General features: G+C 43.6%; 1 protein-coding gene across 2 annotated transcripts in view; it reads right to left on the bottom strand.

Annotated features, from left to right (window-relative positions):
• Nucleotides 1–1699: 1699 nt before the first annotated feature.
• Nucleotides 1700–20263, bottom strand: part of LOC144690688 (uncharacterized) — a 36604-nt gene continuing 18040 nt past the window's right edge. Inside the window, exons 2-10 of one of the 2 annotated variants that reach the window (XM_078558429.1) lie at nucleotides 18527–18610; nucleotides 16352–16499; nucleotides 15803–15948; nucleotides 10610–10758; nucleotides 9039–9186; nucleotides 8005–8092; nucleotides 7277–7355; nucleotides 6655–6734; nucleotides 1700–3273 (exon numbers count right to left, since the gene is read on the bottom strand). In XM_078558429.1, the coding sequence (XP_078414555.1) occupies nucleotides 2211–3273; nucleotides 6655–6734; nucleotides 7277–7355; nucleotides 8005–8092; nucleotides 9039–9186; nucleotides 10610–10758; nucleotides 15803–15948; nucleotides 16352–16499; nucleotides 18527–18610 (1985 nt within the window). In that variant the 3' untranslated portion in view covers nucleotides 1700–2210. Of the gene's footprint in view, nucleotides 3274–6654; nucleotides 6735–7276; nucleotides 7356–8004; nucleotides 8093–9038; nucleotides 9187–10609; nucleotides 10759–15802; nucleotides 15949–16351; nucleotides 16500–18526; nucleotides 18660–20263 lie in introns of both variants that reach the window. The other variant, XM_078558430.1, reaches the window with a different exon arrangement.

The raw sequence follows: 20263 nt of genomic DNA on the forward strand, positions 1-20263 counted from the left end.
TGCCTGCCCACTCCACCAGCCTGTCTATATCCTCTTGGAAGTTTATCACTTTCTTCCTCACAATTCACAACACCTCCAGGTCTTGCATCATCTTCAAATTTTGAAATTGTACCCTGTACACCCAGGTCTAGGTTATTAAAATAAATCAAGGAAAACAGTGGTCCCTCTGTGTATCATCCCCCAGTCAGAGGTAAGTAAAATTTCTGTACTTTATGTTTTCAATAGGCTTGAATTAAATAATTAAGCGTGCATAATTAAATTCTAGCTATGCCAAAGACTAGTGATTCAAAATACCACACTGTTCAAAATAAGATAGCTACCGCCTACTGGCATTAATATTTTTCACTTAAAAAGCATGGTTTACTGATTTTTGGGGACTCAAACAATTAATACATAGGAAATCAATGTAATAGTAGATTTAGAAATGATATGGCCAACACGTTTTCTTAAAGCTCCTGTATCTCAAAATTTGCCACTACACCACTGTCCCCAGTAAACACCCAACAATTCAACCTTTGAACTCTCAAGTACATTGTCCATTTGTAGAGCTGTGATATTATCCCTGATGAATACTCCCACTGCCCCTCCTTGTCTTTTTCCTTCCCTAATCCTCCTGAATACATTGCAGCCAGGAATGTTTAGTTCCCATTTCTACCCATCTATATGGTTGCCCTGACAGTGTTTCACAGGGAAACTGGTATCGGTAAAGCTTTCTAATCTCAACAGCTAAAAATTTGAAACAGATCTATTGTGAGCCAGTAAAACACAAATACAACTTTTTAAAAAGTATAACGAAACAAAGTGCCCCAGACTGGGGCCAGGTGTTAGAGCCTGTTACACCAAGAGGAACACAGGACTATAATACTGGGGTTCATTGGACAGCATTCAGTATGTGTGAGGTGATGAATTGCTGTAAAAAGCACAGTTGCAATAATGTCACCAGTTAACACCTGGATGATCTGGCTGGAGATGGGACATTCAGCCCAGTAAGCCCAGCACAAGGACATTTCCAGCTTATTGGACACACTAACTAAATCACTCCCTCAATTTACAGAATGGGCAGACTGTGGACAGAGTTCCCAGTTGGTGACAGGTAATTTCAGATAATTCCTGCGTCCTGTTTGTAATAAAAATGCCCAGAAACATTAAAAATGTAGCAGGCTTGTGCAAAATTCAGTCCCTCCCTTCACTCACTCCCACCGCTCAGCCAACACTCCCTCTCTCACTTCCTCAGCTCACTCTGTCCCTTTTCTCCCTTCACTTGCGCTCACTCCCTCCCTCAATCCCTCCCTTCTCTTCTCACTTCTCAGCTTCCTCCTCCCTCCCTCTGTTCAGTCCCCCAGCTCAGCCCCTCCACCTCATACTCCCTCCCTCCCCTCACACCCTCTCCCCTCACTCCATCAGCTCAGTCCCTCTTTCCCCTCACTCCCTTCTCCCTGTCTTACTCACAGAGACACACACCCTCCTCTCAGCACCTTTTGGGCCTCTGTTCCAAAGTTGTTGTGAATGGATGGGCCACCAATGGGCCAATCCTGTGCCAACATCCTACAAAGGGGTGAAGGTGGAATCACCACACGTCCACAATCCCAATTCCTCCTTGGATGGAGCTTACAGGCAACTCAAGGTCAAGGGGGTCAAGCAGCATCTTGGAAGCATAAGAAATTCCCGCCTTTAATTATGAAGATTCTGTTCAGTCTCACAATTTACCAATCTGATGTGGAGCTCCACTGAGAGAAAGGATTTTGCAAATGTATATCTTGCCCTCCCTCCCTCTCTTCCTCTCCTTTCTTTCTTCCTCTCGCTCCTTCCGACTCCCTCTTTCTCTCTTCCTCTTTCCCCTTTCTCTTCTGCTCTTTGTTCCTCCCTTTGACATGAGAAATGAGCTGTTAACCTTGCAAGAGGGGATCAATTTTCTGTCACAAAGCTGCATCATAGACACAATGTGACTCTCACCAAGGTTAACTTCTCTCTGTGCACAGAGAAACAAATTTAATGTTTACGGTCAAGGACCTCTCTCCACAGATGCTGCCAGCCTTGCTGAGTAATTCCAGCATTTTTTGTTTTTATTTCAGATTTCCAGTATCCGCAGCATTTTGCTTTTGTTAACATCTCTCAGTGTGGTTTTAAGATTCAGGATGTAATTTAAAAGAAACACATCTGTAAATACAGGCAATATATCTTCCATATATTCCACTTTTAAAATGTTTTCCTTAACATTTAAGATGCACTTGTTTGGCTGGGGGATGAATTGGCTCCGCTCCCTTACTTTTATCTGTTGCTTGCACATTGAGTAGGGACAGTTTCATATAGGGTGTCAGCTCGCTCGAGCCTAGCTCAGCATCCTCTGGGACCACAATGTATTTCATCTGGTCCTTTTTCACAGTATTGCCCTCAGTGCCTGGCTCCACTTGACCCACATCTCCTTGGCTCAGTGTGTCCAAGGTTGGCTCCAGTCTCAGGCAGCAATCCTGAGGGGGCACAAGACGTGAGTCAAGGTCAGACCCTGCCAGGCTCACTGCTGCACCAGGCACACTGTGGATGGGGCAGGGCTGCCACCACCCTGGCTCTTCCTGACCGTTTGAATGAAAGGCCAAAGACTGAAGGCTTTCACAGAACATCGGGAAGGGGTCCATGGGGAAGTGAGTCCCAGCGCCCAGAGTGAAATTACACAATGTGTTGTGAACTTTATCCAGTTCACAGTTTGGCGTCACCTCGTTGCTTGATTTAAATGTCAGTTTATCAGAAGACATATATTCGGTTGACTTGATGTCACCAGGCACCAGATACGTTTGAATCACCTCTGAGCTCTGTTGCTCTCCTGGGTTCCATCCACTTCTTGCTGCTTTGGCCCAGGGTGCAGACACACAGCAGTTGAAAGCCTTATAACCAATTTGCTCAGAAGATCCAGTTGCCTTACTATCAGTATCTGGGCAAAGTGAGTAGGTGTTTAGTGTGAGCGGGAAGTCTTTGTCTTCATTTCTGGTGAATGGGTGGTAATTGTCATCTTCATGTACTGCCCATTGGTCTTTGCTGACACTGTTGAACAAGGTGTAACCTGGACCATCTGAGACACTCAAAGACAAATCCTCAAAGGGCAACGGGAAAGGGGACAAGGACTCTGTCAGCACTGGGAAACTGAAACCTGAAAAGTGAGGGAAGGGGAATTTCTCATTGGATCTGGAGACCTCCATCAAGGGTTGAACGGCTGGAAAGTTGATGTTCACTGTGCAAAGTTGGTCATCGGGGCTTTCAATCCTGTTTTTCTCCCTGAAACTAGATTAAATAGGTGAACAAAATCGTTAAAAAAAAATTTAATGCAAAACTGTATTTGAACATTAAATTATCCAATTCATTTCCTATATTATAAAATAAACTCCTACCCCTTACTTGGTAGGTATGGGGAGGACTGTACAGCCCAGTACCCTCCGAGCCACTCAGGCCAGGTATGGCTGTTGTTCTACTGTAACAGTTACTCATTGAATCAGTCCATGTACTACTTCTCCCAGTGAAACTGATAATTTTGGTAGTTGGTGCTAAACCTGCTGAGTGTTTTGTGCTTTATGTAACAAAAATGATTTGTTTCGCTTGGGATGCTTCACAGTCTAGAAAGGAAGGAGTTCTTCATCCTTATCCATCTTAGCTGGGTTGAATCTCAGGCCCCAGAGGCAAAAGGACACAGTGCTGAACCAGGCCACCTCTGGCCTGCCTTTATAGCTAAAGTTTTGAGCTCTTTATAGGCCTGTTCTCATTTCTTGAAAAACAGACAATGCAGTACCTAAGAATCTACCAAACTCATGACCACTGCCACCCAGAAAGACAAGGGCAGCAGGTGCAATGGGAACACCACCACCTGCAAATTCCTCTCCTAGCCACACACCATCCTGACTTGGAAATATATTGCCGTTCCTTCACTTATGCTGGGTTAAAATCCTGGAACTCCCTTCCTAACAGCACTGTGGGTATACCTCCACCACACGGTCTGCAGCAGTTCAAGAAGGCAGTTTACTGCCACCTTCAAAAGGGAAACTAGGAATGGGTAATAAATGCTAGCCTTTCTTGGAGACCCACATCCCAGGAATGAATTTTAAAGAATAACGCTAAGAGATCAACTCCTCCCTCACAGGCCCCAAACAAAGCTTTATCAAAAACCATTTGCATGCAGACAATGCCCCTGTAACCATTGAGCAATTGTTATGCAAAGCTTATGATTTCTGTTTGCACTTAGTGCAATATTCAAGCACATTGAAGATGGGCTGTGAGTGATGCAATACTCACAGGACTGAGTGACAGCTCTACCCAAAAATAAATACACTGCACAGACTGAAGTCCACTAAAAGTGGAACTAAGGCCTCAGATTCTAGTTTTTACTTTACTGAGAAACCTCTAGGTAAAGGGCCAAGGGTGAGAAAGATAGATGCGCATTCCTATAGCACCTTTTACAAGCTCAGGACATCCTAAAGCATTTTATTGCCAGTGAAGTGCATTTTGAAGTAAGAAACATGCAGCAAATTTGCACACAGCAAGATCCCACAGGCAGCAATGTGACAATGAGCACATAATCTGTTTTAGTGAAACAAAAACAGATAATTCTGGAAAAACTCAGCTAAAGCTCTGAAGAAGAGTCATACGGACTCGAAACATTAACTCTGTCTTTCTGACAATGAATGCTGTTAGACCTGCTGAGTTTTTCCAACATTTTCTGTTTTTGTTTCAGATTTCCAGCATCCGCAGTATTTTGCTTTTATCTGTTTTAGTGATGTTGGTTAGGGAGTAAATATTGACCAGGACTCCAGGAGAACTCACCAGCTCTTCAAAAGCACCATGAGATCCTTTATATCCACTCAAGAAGGCAGACAAGCCCTCGGTTTATCATCTCATCAGAAAAATAGCATCTCCAACAGTGCAGCACTCCCTCAGTACTACACTGTAGTGTCCATTTGGATCACATGCTGAAGTCTCAAATGTGGGTCTTGAACTCTCAACCTTCTAATTTAGAGGTGACAGAGTTACCCACTGAACCATGGCTGACATTCATAGAGCAAGACAGGAACAAGGTTGCAAAGAGTACAAGGGAAGTCCAACTAAATCAGTGAGCTTGATTATGAATTGGATTGTCATAGTGATTGTGGATTGTCATTTGAAGGAATGAATGATGGAGGAGGGGATATTCATGATTCTGAAATCCTGAGTAAGATTGAATTGGAGCGAAAGGAAACTTGGTGAGCAGCAGAAAACAGCGAGAGCAGGATGGGGCTCAAAACAGTACGGAGAGCGCGCAGCATCATTTGGTGAGTAGTGGAAAACAGCGAGAGAAGGGCCGAGCTTCAAGCAGTGCAGAAAGGGTGAGACTTCACTTGGTGAGCAGTGGGAAACGGTGAGAATGGAACGGGGCTTTCAGCCGCTGCCAGGAGCCAGTATGTGGGTTCAGAGCCTGCGTTTGAAAAGAAAAATCAAGGCATGATGTCACAGGGAAGCAGATAGGTGATTGGCTGGTGAGTATTTCCTATTTATCTTATCTAAAGTAGGGAATAAAGTGATGAGTCTTATCTGTTTTTTAAAGTAAGGTTTATTAATACTAATAAGCTGTCTTAAGTATTAGTAGGGTTTATCAGGATTAGTAAGATTTATTAGTATTGGTAAGGTTTATTAACAGTAGTAGCGTTTAATAGTATTAGTAAAAGTTTATTGGCAGTAGTAAGGTTTATTAACAATAGTAATGTTTATTAGTAGTAGCAAGGTTATTAACTAACAGATAGAGGAAGTTCAGGGCTGCTCCAAACTCTGGAGTGCATATTCTGTGCTCTGTGGGAACTCCAGGACAGTCCCTGTATCCTGGATAACCATTTGTGCAGGAAGTGTCATCAGTTGCATCAGCTTAAGCTCTGGGTTTCAGAACTTGAGCAGCAGCTAGCTTCACTGCGGTGCATCTGTGAGGCTGAGAGCTTTGTGGATAGCACATTTATAGATGTGGTCACCTTGCAGCTTAAGAGTATACAGGGAGAGAGGGAATGGGTGACCACCATTCAGGCAAGTAGAAACAGGCAGGTGGTGCAGGAGTCCTCTGAGTGCATCCCACTCTGAATACTGGTTTGAGTATTCAGTTCTGAATATTCTGGGGAGTGCAACCAGAGCCAAGTCCATAGCACCAATGGTAGCTCAGCTGTACAGGGAGTTAGAAGGAAGGCTGGAAGAGCAATGGTGATAGGTGATTCGATAGTTAGGGAAACAGACAGGTGTTTCTACAGCTGCAGATATGAATCCAGGGTGGTGTGTTGCCTCCCTGGTGCCAGGGTTGCAGAAGACTCTGAGGGGGAAAGTGAGTGGGTAGGACAGAGGAACATGGACCTGAGAAAAAGCATGATAGGGAAGTTCAGTCGAGCAATGCCAATGCCAATAGCAAAATCAAGAAAAATACAAGGTGACAGCAAGTGTGAGATTAGAGAGCAGAGGTGAGAGAGTGATCACTAATTGGATGACAAGCTTTTAATGTGCCCTAAGTGATTTAATCCAGGTTAATCCAACTCGAATTACTTTGATAAATTAAGTGATGTAAATCAGATACTATTTTATAAGTAGGTTCTATTGATGGAATTTGAATGGACTGCAAGCTCAACAGGAATCTGACTCATTGTTTATGAAGCTAACCCTACTCACCATGGCAGCTCATTGGTGCATGAAATCTTCTCCACTTTGCAGTTATCAAGTGTATTTTCACTGAAAACACGTCCAAATTTCTGATTCAGAAAAACAAATTCTTTTTAGTCTCAAAGTCTGGCATAATTGGACAAACACAAATCCCAATTTCACTACATTTATCTCTGATCATCTAACAGCAAACACTTCACCTCTCACTATTTCATCAATTGTATTTGGCCAAGAGTACACAGAATGTTCCTCTTATTGCTCCTAAACTTGAAATACACCATCTAGCTTACTCTAGTTCTTTAATTTGTCCTCACTACTGCATTCAAAGTAATGTTAGTGAAGGAGGAACTGACAGTGAGATGAGATGTATGTGTAGGTGATGGAGGAGCTGGGATCTGAAAGTGTGTGTGCGTGCGTGCGAGTGTGTGTGTGCGCAATGAGGGAGCTGGTATTGGAAATTGGGGCAGGCTGTCTGTCTGTGTGAAGGAGGTGGAATCTGAGAGTGGGACAGGGTGTGTGTGTGTGTGTGTGTGAGTGTGTGTGTGATGACTGAGGAGCTAGTACCTTAGAGTGAGACTTCCTAAAATCATGAATCTGAACAGATTTAAAAATAAACAAATTATTGTAATACCTGGAACTTGTCAAAACTTTCCTTGGATAGAGCACTCTTCTGAGGCGAGGGAATATTCTCCCAACAGCTCTTTTTTGCTCTGTGAAGAAGAGAGAAGGCATTCATCTGGGAATCTCCAAGCAGTAGCAGTGACCTCCCCACCCCCGCACAGTGCATGGTCTGTCTCAGCTGCTACTGCAGGGGTAACCAAATGTCAGGTGATCTCCATCCCAGGACAGCATGGAACTGAAGGATGAGCTAATGCTGTCCTGCTCTTTGGCAGCTGTTGGTGCCCATTTCTGTAGTGACGTTGCTGAGAAAGCATCAACCAAACTTGTGCTTTCTGATCAGACACCAGCAACAAGTGAGCTGAAATCAAACCATTCTTTATACATTTAATATTTCCACATACACAAAACAGTTTCCACTGGGGACACTGGATGGTGGGAATTGTGAGGTAAGGTTGATTTTTCCACCCTTCCCTAGTCTTCCGCCAAGGCTGGTGGCAGTGCCCTCTGACTGGGATCAGCGAACTCAGCACAGACTGGAGTGAACCTCCTGCACTGTAGAGCTCGGGGGACATTGTAGAGAGAACTTTACTCTGTATCTAACCCATTCTATACCTGACCTGGGAGTGTTTGATGGGACAGTGCAGAAGAAGCTTTACTCAGTATCTAACCCCTGCTGTACCTACCTAGGGGTGTGTAGAGGGAGTTTTACTCTGTACATACGGTTTGAAAATCACTTACAACTTGAAACCGAAGAAGCAGAGAGCCACAGGTAGAGGGATGATGATGCACAAGATAATTAATGCTGATGAAATCAAGTCAGAGGAATCTGAATAGAAAGGAAAATAATTAAAATATACTAAAAAAAAATCATTGTGAAGAATGTTGGTGACAGGACTGGAACAGCTCTTTAGTTTTAAAGTGATAGTAAACATGCAACAATGGGGCATTAAATAGCCATTTTTGAACGGTCTGGGCAGTGGGGGAAAAGAACACTCAGGGCTCTTCTCTCTGGTTCTGAAAACAGTGAGAAACATGAACTCAGTACTGACTCATAGCCTGGCTTCTTCAACCCACACAATCCCACTGCTTTTCAGAAGAGTTTAAAAAGAATTTTGTTTATTTCTTCAACTAACAGGAAACTCCTCTCGTCTGCTTTCAAAGAATTGGCAGTAGTTCTGGGAAATGTGTTACTAATGTTTGCAGGAAATTGCAAAGACATTCTCCAGCAGGTTTAGGCAAGCTTGGTGATTTTTCTGGAAAAAATCCATTAACTAAATGTTCAATTTAAAGGAAAATGTTCTGAGTGTCTCGGGTTAAGAATGGCAAAATAGAAACAGGCCATCTGATCCAACCTGTCTGTGCTGGTATTTAGGCTCCACGCGAACTGTATCCTAATCCCATAATCACACTGTTCCCATATCCCCTTATCCCCTTTACCTTTGACCACATGTCTAACCTGTTGTGAAATGTCTTCACAGGCCCAGAATCTTCAATGAGCTCTGCTGTTTCTCAGTGAGGCTCTGGTGGATTTGGGATCAGCTCAAAATTGACCTCACTAATTGCACCTTAAAATGGGGTTTTGCAAGTTACCATGAAAAGGATGCCTTGCCAAGTTTTATCCAGTCTGTGGATAAGTCAAAGACCAGGACTGGGTTTGTCTATGGCCACAGGGGTGGGTTACTGAGGGTTGAGCTGTATCCCTTTCAGTAGAGATAGTGGGTGGGCACAAGTGGAGATATAAGTGAAATTTACTTTTTACTTTTACCACTCACCATAAGGCCACACACATTCGGTGCTCCAGTCACTCCACACCCCATCGTAGTTTGGTAGCGGTTTGGAGCGAACCTTCAGATGGTAGGTGTATCCAGGCTCCAGCACTGATTGGAGGACCAACATTTTCTGGTTTGTTGTGTTAATCAGCTACATCAAATCCAAGAACAACAGAAATTGAGCAAAACTCAAACCTCCAGTATCACAATAGGTTCTACTCCATCCTCAGCCTCAGCAAGTCAATTCATTTACACCGTTAGCAATCTTTCTTTTCTTTCGTATCCCAACTGACTCTTTCTCAACCTGGTGGAGCTCCTCACCTCCCTCAGTCTCCCCTGCCTCTTACAATTTACAATCTTAAAAAAATCCAAACTTGGGGCATCCAATCACCCCTTTCTAATTTACCTTTGGGCAAAGAATTTTCCACATTTAATCCTGGTTTCCATCTTACTTGCACCAAAGATACATCAATAAATGGGAGAAGTCCTGAGGAAATTCACCATTCATCTTTTTATTTTAAAAGGTGACTGTGATTCGCTTCTAATGTGGAGGAGTGCAGGGGCGGTGAGTAAAGTGATCACTGGGGATTCATTCCACTAGTGATTGTCTGTTATATATTAGGGATTTCTCAGGATGCATACCCCTCCTGCCACAACAGGCACAACAACAAAATCATCCCTTTACCCTTTTCAACTCTTCTGATAAACCAAACATTGGGCGTTTACTCTTTACCTCAGTTTCCAAATATAAAAAGCAGCAGGGAAGGTCCCCAATCCCCTCACCCCTTTTATTTTCCATGGGTTCAAACCTCTCCTTGACTTGTCAGTAATTTGTGTAAGCCCAAAGACTGAACAACAGCTGCGCCCCCCAATTCCCCATGCCCCATTTATTACATATTGGTTATATCACACATCCTCATATGCCCTTCTACAGCTTTGGAAGGTATTAAACCTTCCAGCAGACTGTGGTTTAGGGTGGAAAATTCCACAGAGTTCTCCATTATCTGCCCTAACTTTGGTGGAACAGAATCTCTGGAAAAGTGAAAGGAAAATCCCCTTGGAAGTTCACTTCCAAGACTAGAAGTTCTGAGAGGATTTATTAAACAGGAAATGAGTCCAGGAAGAATACAGCCAAAATGATCAAAAATAAGAAAACAGCTGTACTGAACTGGAGCAGGCACAGTGGATTGAATATTAACCTGGCTTATCTACATGTCTCTGATAGCCTCAGATGGACGACCTATTGGAAACAAATGATTGTTTCTAAATTTGACTGGGACAAACAAATTTATGTTTGCTGCAACTCAAATATAGCTGCTAATTAAACATTACGGTTAAAACTTTCAACTTCTGTGAGGGTTTAGAACAAGCAAATTGTTTCAGGTTTTGCACATGGAAGTCTTGTAAAAAAACACTCAAAGGAGAGGCAGTATTTTAATACCTGGTTCGAAGACCCTCAGTTACCAGAGTAGATTTAGAGAGCAGCTAAACTGTAAACTTTGAAGAGGTTTGACTATAAGTGAACAAATTTAAAGCAACTCAAGAAGAGGTAGGTCTGAAGTTGGGGCACAAACCTTCCAGTTTCCTCCCGGTGTCATGTAAGTGACTTGATACTCCAGGTTGTTTTTAATAAATGCGTCCTTGTAATCATCATCCCAGACCAGGAACTGCTCGTTGTTTCCTGAAGTGTTTATCTTGAGGTTGTGCGGAGCCAAGGGTTTGACTGGAAGAAATGTTTCAATAATTTAGGAAATGTCACAATATTCTAACTTTACACAAGAAAAGCACAGGACAAGAAAACTCCATTCTACTTTGTGGCCATAGATAGTCTGCAGAAACCACTGACTTTACCCATGGACTCAGAGGGAATGGTCAGTTAAAATAAGGACTCTGCACCACCTATTCCAATCTAGTGATATAATCACCCAAACCAAAGACCTATTCACTCTCACTCCCAGAGCTCCCATACCCTGATACCTCAGCTGGTCTCAGTACCCTGGATTAAGATGGGGAAGATCAGCTAAGGTTGTAGCTTTTATTTAGTTTCTAATGATCCCTGAATGGCAGTTTCAAGTGTGTGCTTTCATTTGGATGAAGACATTGACTCTGAAGCATCTCCTCACACCAAATAGTCCAGCGACCACTGGCGCAGTGTGTGAATTTGCCCTTGAAAGCTGCCAAAAAGCCCACAGGATTGGGAGGAGGGGCACAAATGAAAGAAAAGTTGTCCTGCTATGTGGAAGAGACAGATTCTATGAGGAGCTGCTCCTCCAAACACAGGCTCTTTCTCTCCTGTATCTCTTACTATTAGGCTCACTCGTGAGATGCTGTTGAATGCATCAAAAGTAAACTCAGGAGAGAGACCGCCTGTGATTGGAGAAGCAGGGGGAAAGTGAGTGGCGGCTTATTAGCCTGACTGCTGGAGTGGCAGGGGTGACAGAGACTGACTGTGGGGAGAGAGAGAGAGAGACAGACTGATTGCGGGGGGGCGGTGGAGAGGTGAGAGAGAGAGAGAGACTGACTGCGGGGGGAGAGAGAGAGAGAGACTGCTTGGGGAGAGAGACTGACTAGGGGGGGAAAGAGAGCGAGAGAGACTGACTGCGCGGGGAGAGAGAGAGAGACTGCGTGGGGAGAGAGAGACTGAATGCGCGGGGAGAGTGAGAGAGAGAGACTGACTGCGGGGGGGAGAGAGAGCGCAAGAGAGACTGGCTGCGCGGGGAGAGAGAGAGAGACTGACTGCAGGGGGCAGGGGAGAAGTGAGAGAGTGAGGCTAATTGCAGGGGGGCGGGGGAGAGAGTCAGAGAGAGAGACTCAGTGCAGGGAGAGAGAGAGAGAGAAAGAGACTGACTGCAGGGGGAGAGAGAGAGACTGACTGCGAGGAGAGAGAGAGTGACTGCGGGGGGAGAGAGTGGGAGGCTGACTGCGGGGGGAGAGAGAGAGTGGGAGGCTGACTGCGGGGGGAGAGAGAGAGTGGGAGACTGACTGCGGGGGGGAGAGAGAGAGTGGGAGACTGACTGCGGGGGGAGAGAGAGAGTGGGAGACTGACTGCGGGGGGAGAGAGAGAGTGGGAGACTGACTGCGGGGGGAGAGAGAGAGTGGGAGGCTGACTGCGGGGGGAGAGAGAGAGTGGGAGACTGACTGCGGGGGGAGAGAGAGAGTGGGAGACTGACTGCGGGGGGAGAGAGAGGGAGTGGGAGACTGACTGCGGGGGGAGAGAGTGGGAGACTGACTGCGGGGGTGGGGAGAGAGGGAGACTGACTGCGGGGGTGGGGAGAGAGGGAGACTGACTGCGGGGGGAGAGAGAGAGTGGGAGACTGACTGCGGGGGGAGAGAGAGAGTGGGAGACTGACTGCGGGGGGAGAGAGAGAGTGGGAGACTGACTGCGGGGGGAGAGAGAGAGTGGGAGACTGACTGCGGGGGTGGGGAGAGAGGGAGACTGACTGCGGGGGTGGGGGGAGAGAGAGAGGGAGAGACCGGATTGGGGGGTGGGGGGGTTAGTACAGAGACTGCGGGGAGAGAGAGATCGCGTGGGGGGGGGAGAGAGAGGGAGACTGTGGGGAGAGGGAGACTGCGAATGGAGGGAGAGAGACTGCGAGGGGAGAGAGCCGCACTGCAGGGGCGAGAAAGACTGGGAGGGAGAGAGACCGTGGCAGTCAATGATGGAGAGAGCGATTGTAGGGGTCATTGAGTAACTGTGAGACTGCACGGTTTGGAAAGTGTGGTTGCTGTGTGAGTGAGGATCAGCAAGAGTGAGACAGACTATAAGGGATCTGAGACAGTGGGGGAGTGACAGACTGCGGGGGGGGTCAGTTGGGGAGAAAGAGACTGCGGGAGTTGGGATGTATGGCTGCTGAGTGAGTGTGGCGGGGGGGCGGTGGGAGGTGGGGGTGGGGGGCGTGGAGAGGTGTTGGCAAGTGGGAGATCCTGTGTTCTCACTCTGCTCTTGACTAATAAATCTTTTATGCTTCTCCCTCTTTTAAACATCACTGTTACGTTATATTGGCTCAGATTAATTGACATTCTCTTTGAACTTAAGATGATTCTTAACCACTGTTTATTTGTTGGTCATTGTGCAGTATTTTGTAATTAAAGGTGGCCTTGGTGTTAATCTAATTGGCAATGTTGGGTTGATTTGCTCTCTGGAAATGTTTGAGAAATCTTTTTGTGTATCCCCTCTGCCTTAATGCAGTAAAAAGGGTAGTAACTGGTTAAAATCTTCCAGTACATCAGCTGTGACCTCATAAGTCTGCAGAAGGTGTGTTTAGGGTGATGGCTTTTTGTGTGTAGAAGTGTTTGTGTGTCAGTTATTTTGCAAAAAGCTTTTGTTACTTGTTGTTTTCTTGTGCCAATTTCAATACTGTTGTGTCTAGGAAATTAACCTGTTGTGGCATTAAGTTCAATGGAGGGAGATGACTATTGAGGATATTGATGAATTCTTCTAATTCTACTTCTGTGTGAGTCCAAATAGCCCACATGTCATCCAAATATTAGCACATAAGCCTGGGACACTTTTTAAATACACTGAAATGGGGCTTTCGAGCCATGCAGCAATTACAGGGTTAAAATGATTCTTGAACGCTAAGTGTATTGGGTGCAAAAGCAACGAAGCATCTTTATTGCAGATGTGTGAGTCACACAGTTTGTTTTAGTAAACAGTATCACAAACACATCCCCTGAGGACATCCTGCTGGATGATTGGTGCTTAGCACCCACTTTGATACAGCAAATCTGTTCTGTCCTGCTCAATCCTACGAGTCCTACTCAGTCGTATGAGTCATACGGACTGGAAACATTAACTCGGTCTTCCTCTCCACAGATGCTGTCAGATCTGCTGAGTTTTTCCAGCAATTTTTGTTTCAGATTTCCAGCATCAGTATTTTGCTTTTATCTGCTCAGTCCTGATGTTATTTCCACAACTAAAAACAATGGATCCTACCAAGATGAGCTGTCCCTGGCTCCAAAGTTGATCTTTATGTAAAAGATTTCTCTCTTTCCGTGACAGGGGTGAGTGGACGTTATCTGGGGCATTTGGTTCTGACAATTGCCTCTCCATTGCTTAATTAGATTACATGATAGTGGTTATCCTGTCTCATTGTTGTGATTGTTCTAAATTCTAGTCCTTCTTAATGGCATCAGTTCTGTTGTGAGCATCACTGTGATTGTAATGCAATTAGACTAGTATATAAACTGCTTTAAACTCTGTGCTGTTGACGAAGTCTCCTGGTTTACCAGTAGAGATTTGTACCCCCACCGGTAAAAAATAAAAGCTGCTTGACGTTTGAACGAAAGACCTTGTGTTGAATGTTGGTTTAAAATACGCCACAACAACACTCTCTTCCCACTCTGCCATGTATATGTTAGCATCGGCTGGGCATATTTCTTACCCATAGCTGTGCCTTTGGTTTGAAGATAAAATACATTGTTGAATCCCAAGTTGCTTTTTGCTAAACCTAGGTGTAGCAACTGGATTATGGCTTCATCTGGTCTGTCAGGCTGTGAAAATGTAGTAAAGATGTTTTGGACAGTCAGCATACCTCTGTCTGTTTCTTTATTTGTGTACAGACTTTTAACGTCCTTTGTAAAAAGTATGGCATTGAGGAGTACAGTTAGTGAGTTAACCACGTCTATAAAATGCTATTGTGTTGAATGTAACCAGGGTGCTTCTGTGCTAAGGCATTCCAACCTATGTCTCATTAAAACACAAACGATCATACAAGAAGGTGCAATTGCTTGGAAAAATGTCACTGAAATGTATATGCAGATTAAACTATTTGTTATTTTAATGGTTAACTTGGCACTGCAGAGTTAATTTGCTTATATTCCTCTTGTTGCATAGTTGGAACTTTGGAAGTCTGTATCCTAACATATTGTCAACACTCACATTAAACAAGTATTCAGGGGCAAGAAACTCAAAATTGGCAGAACAAAACCAATTAATGCTGGAGTGTGCTAATTGTTTGCTATTAAATGTTAATGGGGGCTGCAAATGTCAGACTCATTCCCAATAAGTTACTTTGTACCAAGTAGTTAGAATTTTCATTTGGAAATAGAGTATGGGAGATTTATTTATAACAAATGAACAAAAAAATTTGTCTGTCTGTGTGGAGTTTGCACGTTCTCCTCGTGTCTGCGTGGGTTTTTGCCGGGTGCTCCGGTTTCCTCCCGCCATCCAGAGACGTGCTGGTTAGGTGGATTGGCTATGGTAAATTGTGAGAGTGTGTGCCCTGTGATGGACTGGCATCCTGTCGTGGGTGTACCCCACCTAGTCCCCATTGCCCATTGGGATAGGCTTTGACTCCCCCGACCCTGGATTGCATGAAGAGGTTCTGGAAAAGTGACTGAGTGTATGTATGTGTGTGTACGTACGTACGTACGTACGTACGTACAGACAGACAGACAGACAGACAGACAGACAGACAGACAGACAGACAGAGAGACAGACAGACAGACAAATAAAGGAATTGGTGTAAATGAAAAATTAGCCCCTGAAATCTAAACATTAGCCCCTGAAAATCAAAAAATAGCTCTCCAGCAAATCTCGAAACAAAGGTTTAATCCCTGAGGATGTCTAGAAATGCACCCCAACATGGAACTGAACCCAACGAAGGAGTCAGTACCTTGAGCAAAAGGAACAAGGGGGGGTAGTGAAAGGGGAAAAGAATCCAGACCCTCAGTAACAAATCTCACCTTGACAAGAACAGCTACTTACCCGCCAACCATTTGTTTAAAGCTATTGTCAAGAAACAGTGAACCAGGAGCCCACTTACTGGTCTGTGATGATGCAATGCTTTTGGAGAGAACTACAATTCCTTTGAAGATGACCGTAATTTTATATGTGGCACGAAATACCAAAGTTGGTGCCATGACACTGCTTTGACAAATTGATCCTGGAAGAGTTTTAATATCTGTCGTCCTGTAAAACAGAAAGAAAGAGGCACTATTTTCAATTTTTGATTTGGTTTTGATTTCCAGTTCTTACTGTGCCAGTGCCAGAGAATTTGCCTTCTATCCGATTATGTTTAGCTGTGCTAGTGCTTTAACTGTTTGGAAATGCTCTTGAAGAAGTTTGTGGGGTGCAGCTATCATCATCAATGGGAGAAGGTCTTACCTGTTACACAGTAACATACACTCCAACAGTAGTTATCAAACAAGGATTCAGGTGCTGGTCTGTTCCCTCATTTACCTGAAGTACCATCTGTTCATATTGCGTTCCTTTCATGGTATTTTTGCCTATCAATTCTTACTCCTCTGTCCCCTTTCATTTTCATCAACACAGAATTGCGCAGGGATGTATGGGTGAAAATACATTTACTTACTCATTGCTCAACGATAGATTCACTAACTCATATTGCAGTCTGTAATCAGCTGAACAGTTTGTGTTTGGGTCTACGTTCCAGGTGCAGATAATTTCCTTGAGATAGTCATTGTAACACTCAAGATGATTTGGTTGACCATCATCTCCAGCTGTAAATCAGTAACAAGTGTCAGTCACACCCTATCCCCACTCAGTTGTCAAGTTGCACAAGTTAAGAATCAACAAAAATGCAATTATGTTAGATGGTATGAGGGAGGTGTGGAACACAGGACAGCACTAACCAGAGTGCCTCATTTTGTCAATGGTATAATTCAACAAGGGAAAGGTAGAGGTATAGCAGGGTATGGCTTGCTCTACAGATCATCTTATCATGATGGCTTAGTTTGTAACTCTTTCGAGTTATCAACAGTCACAGATTGTAACTCTTTCGAGTACATTCACAGTTCTTGGTTTCCGGGAGTGGGACATGAACCCACAACCTTCTGATTCAAAGGCGAGGGTGCTATGAACTGAGCCACAGCTGACACCTCGCAATGGCTTAGTTTGTAGGTGCACAGTTCAGTCCACACAGCAGGGAGTTAACTGATTCCTCTCAGAGCAAATGCGCAGGCTGCATACTACACTGTCATTTTGAGTTTTTAAAGTTACTTTGATGTGGAGCCAAGAGAAGCAGTTGTGAGGTTATGGAGAATGAGCAGGGGAGTGGGATTAGACTGGGTAGGATCTCAAAGGGTACAGGGAGTGAGCAGGTGAGTGGGATTTGAGTGGGTAGCATATTAAATGGTACAGGGAAACAGCAGGAGAATGGAATTAGTTTGCTGGGATAGTAAAGGTATGGGGAAAGAGTAGGAGAGTGTGATTAGACAGAGTCAGATGTTAAAAGGTACAGGAGATGTGTAGGTGAGTGGCCTAGATTAGATATCAAAGGGTACAGGGAAAGAACAGGAGAGTGGGATTAGACTAAGTAGGATATTAATGAGTATGGGACAGAGCAGGAAACTGGGATTACACTGGGTAGCTCATATGGAGGATAACATCACTATAGAGTTGATGGGCTGAATGACCTGTTTCTGTTCTATAGATGAGTGATTCCTGATCACTATCCCGTTACTCCTGCTAGAATATGCCTGCTTTTGGAGGTTCTGTTAGGAAAGGATCAGGCTTGGTTGTGATGCCTCTGTTAGCTCAATAATCTGATAACATATACTATCACTAAACATGGGAAGAATGGGCATTTGACTGAAGTACCCAGAGGGCAATGTATCAAAATAAGGAGTCAACAAGGCAGGAAGTGGTAGCCTCCATCTCCCAGACCAGAAAGCTAAGGGTGTTGAGAAGCTCAATAGATCTGACACTGGGGCGGGGTAAAGGGATTAAAGTCAGAGGTGGTGTGATGAGTCTTGATGGCAAAACAGTGAGGATACACGAAATGAAAAGTGCACAGGACATTGTACTGAGGAACTTCCATTATTTACACTCAGCTATTGGTCTTTGTGTTTATCCTTCTAAATTTCTACTGGATAAAACTTTGCATAGGATGTTGAAAGCACAGATTGGCTCTCTGGCCATCTGATCTTCAGCCCCATGCTATGGGTTGTTGTTGTGTTACACCAGTAGAGCTTTCCAGTATCTGCCAGGTCCCCTTGTCCACTGGGAGGGGGAGGTGTTCCTCCAATATGTGGGAGTTCCCTACTTTATAGGAACTGAAGATTTTGGTCTCGCCATAGTTTGCTGTGTAGTGGGTAGTCCTAGAGTTATGCCTCCCACTACCCTCGACACCACAATCCCCACTGAGGTTTCACAGGCCAACTGGGAAGCAGACTTTGGCTATGGTGAACACTGCTACCATCTGCTCACCTGGAGCTTGGTGGGGGGAGGCTGAGAATAGAACAAGCAGGACTGTGCGGGAAATTAATGAGTTTTATTGCTATACTGTGGCCCTTACAGGGGCACTGTCCTCATGAAAAGTGTTTAGCAAACTGTTTTGCGAGGCAGGGAAAAGTCATGTTCTGCTTCATTATGATGAAATCCTGTACAAATGATATATTGACATGTTTCTTTATCACATTGGGTCAATGTTAGGCAAACACAATGTCCTCTTAAGTCACATGGAAACTTTAATTATGTTTTTTAATATGTGTTGCCAATCATACAACATGTAAATACAGTTACTCACCTAGACTGAGCCCAAAGCCAAGTAGAAACAAACACCCAATCGCTGAAATGCTGCTCATCTTATAGCCACTCCTGGTCTCCCAACCTAGTTTAGGATAAAAATAAATCTGGCGATTTGCAAGTAACGGATAATCCTATAAGGAAGGACACATTGTGTAAATAACCTGTCACTATCCAGGGAACTCAGACAGTATCTGCCTGCAAGCTATTCCACTATGGATATGATCACAATCAAGTCCACCACCAAAATAACACTGGACAGTGACTGAGAGTAGAAATCCCAGCTGAACAATCTGCCTCACTCAGGTAGCAGGTCTAAGGTTAGCTACCTCTGCCCCAGCTGATATTGTCTATCCAAGAACAGACTCACAAGGCTGAGCCCCGTACCACAATGAATATAGCTTATGTTACAGCACAGCCGATGGTAAATGCTGAGTTGTTCAAATCTCAGAGGAAAACTTGAAACAACTGCCACAACTTGTTTTGCAATTTGTATAAATTTCGAGATGTGTGCCTTGAATTCAGCAGTAATATGATCCCCAAATCTTATATGTTTTTACAAAACTAGATTAAACATTTATTAATAAAAGAAATTATTTTAAAGCACATACATATGTCTACAAAATACTACGATAATAACTTATAAATCCCCTACTTGATCTGACTCCCAGTTACACTTTCATTAAGGTAACAGTAAGACACACAGATTTTAAAAGACCCAGGCAAAGAAACATGATACCCTGACAATTCAATTCAAAGTGAGCCTTCTTAACTTCAGTACTTTGTAGACAGCAGCTTGAGGTGTAGACGCTGAAGGCTTTTCACACTTGTTAAATCCTAAAATGCCCACCCTTACACACAGCCTTCGCTCCTTTATACATATTTTCCTCTTTGAATGCAAATTCCCATTGTTTCACTGTGTCCCTCATAGTACCATGTTTTACCAGTAACCTTTGGGAAAAATATATACACAGTTTCTTATTTCTCCTGTCTAGGTGTAATATTTCACTCTCTCTCTTTGAATCCAAACTAGTCTAATGCAAATTTTACCTCTTATATTTTAAACTTCCCCCATGTTACCTACTTAACATTTCAAACCTAGCTCATCTTTTGTTACATCAAAGCCTCCAGACCAACTGCCTTTAATCCAATTAAGTCTCACACACACATACACATATAGACACAGATATCACTAGTTTACAATAAATTCCAATAACATTATTATATCTTCCTGACACCTCCTTATTAAAAAATGAAACGTCATAATTTAAAAAGATGGCTTCATTTTTATTAACCCATTTTATACTATTTCCTATACTTATCTATATACTTACACTATTACATTACCAGATGCACGCATTAACATAACAATATATATATACAAATCCTCTGTATCAGCTGAAATCATTTCAGTTCTGTGTCCAGGTTTCAAATGTCCAATTTTCCCTTTAAGCCTCAACTCTTGATAATGCACCTGCAATCAGATTTTCTCATCCCGTTACATGTATAATCTGTAGATTAAATGGTTGCAGTAATAAACTCCATCTGAGTAGCCTTGCACTTCTGTCTTGATGTTTGTCCAGAAACTTTAAAGGGTTGTGGTCTGTATAAACAATTGTTTTTGATGAGCTGTTTGCAACATAAATCTCAAAATGTTGCAATACTCATACCAAACCCAAACTCTCCTTTTCGATCGTTGAATATCTTCTTCATTCAACTTACATGAAAATTACCCTAT

The sequence above is a fragment of the Cetorhinus maximus genome, chromosome 15 (genome assembly GCF_964194155.1).
Source record: "Cetorhinus maximus chromosome 15, sCetMax3.hap1.1, whole genome shotgun sequence".
Taxonomy (NCBI): Eukaryota; Metazoa; Chordata; class Chondrichthyes; order Lamniformes; family Cetorhinidae; genus Cetorhinus; species Cetorhinus maximus.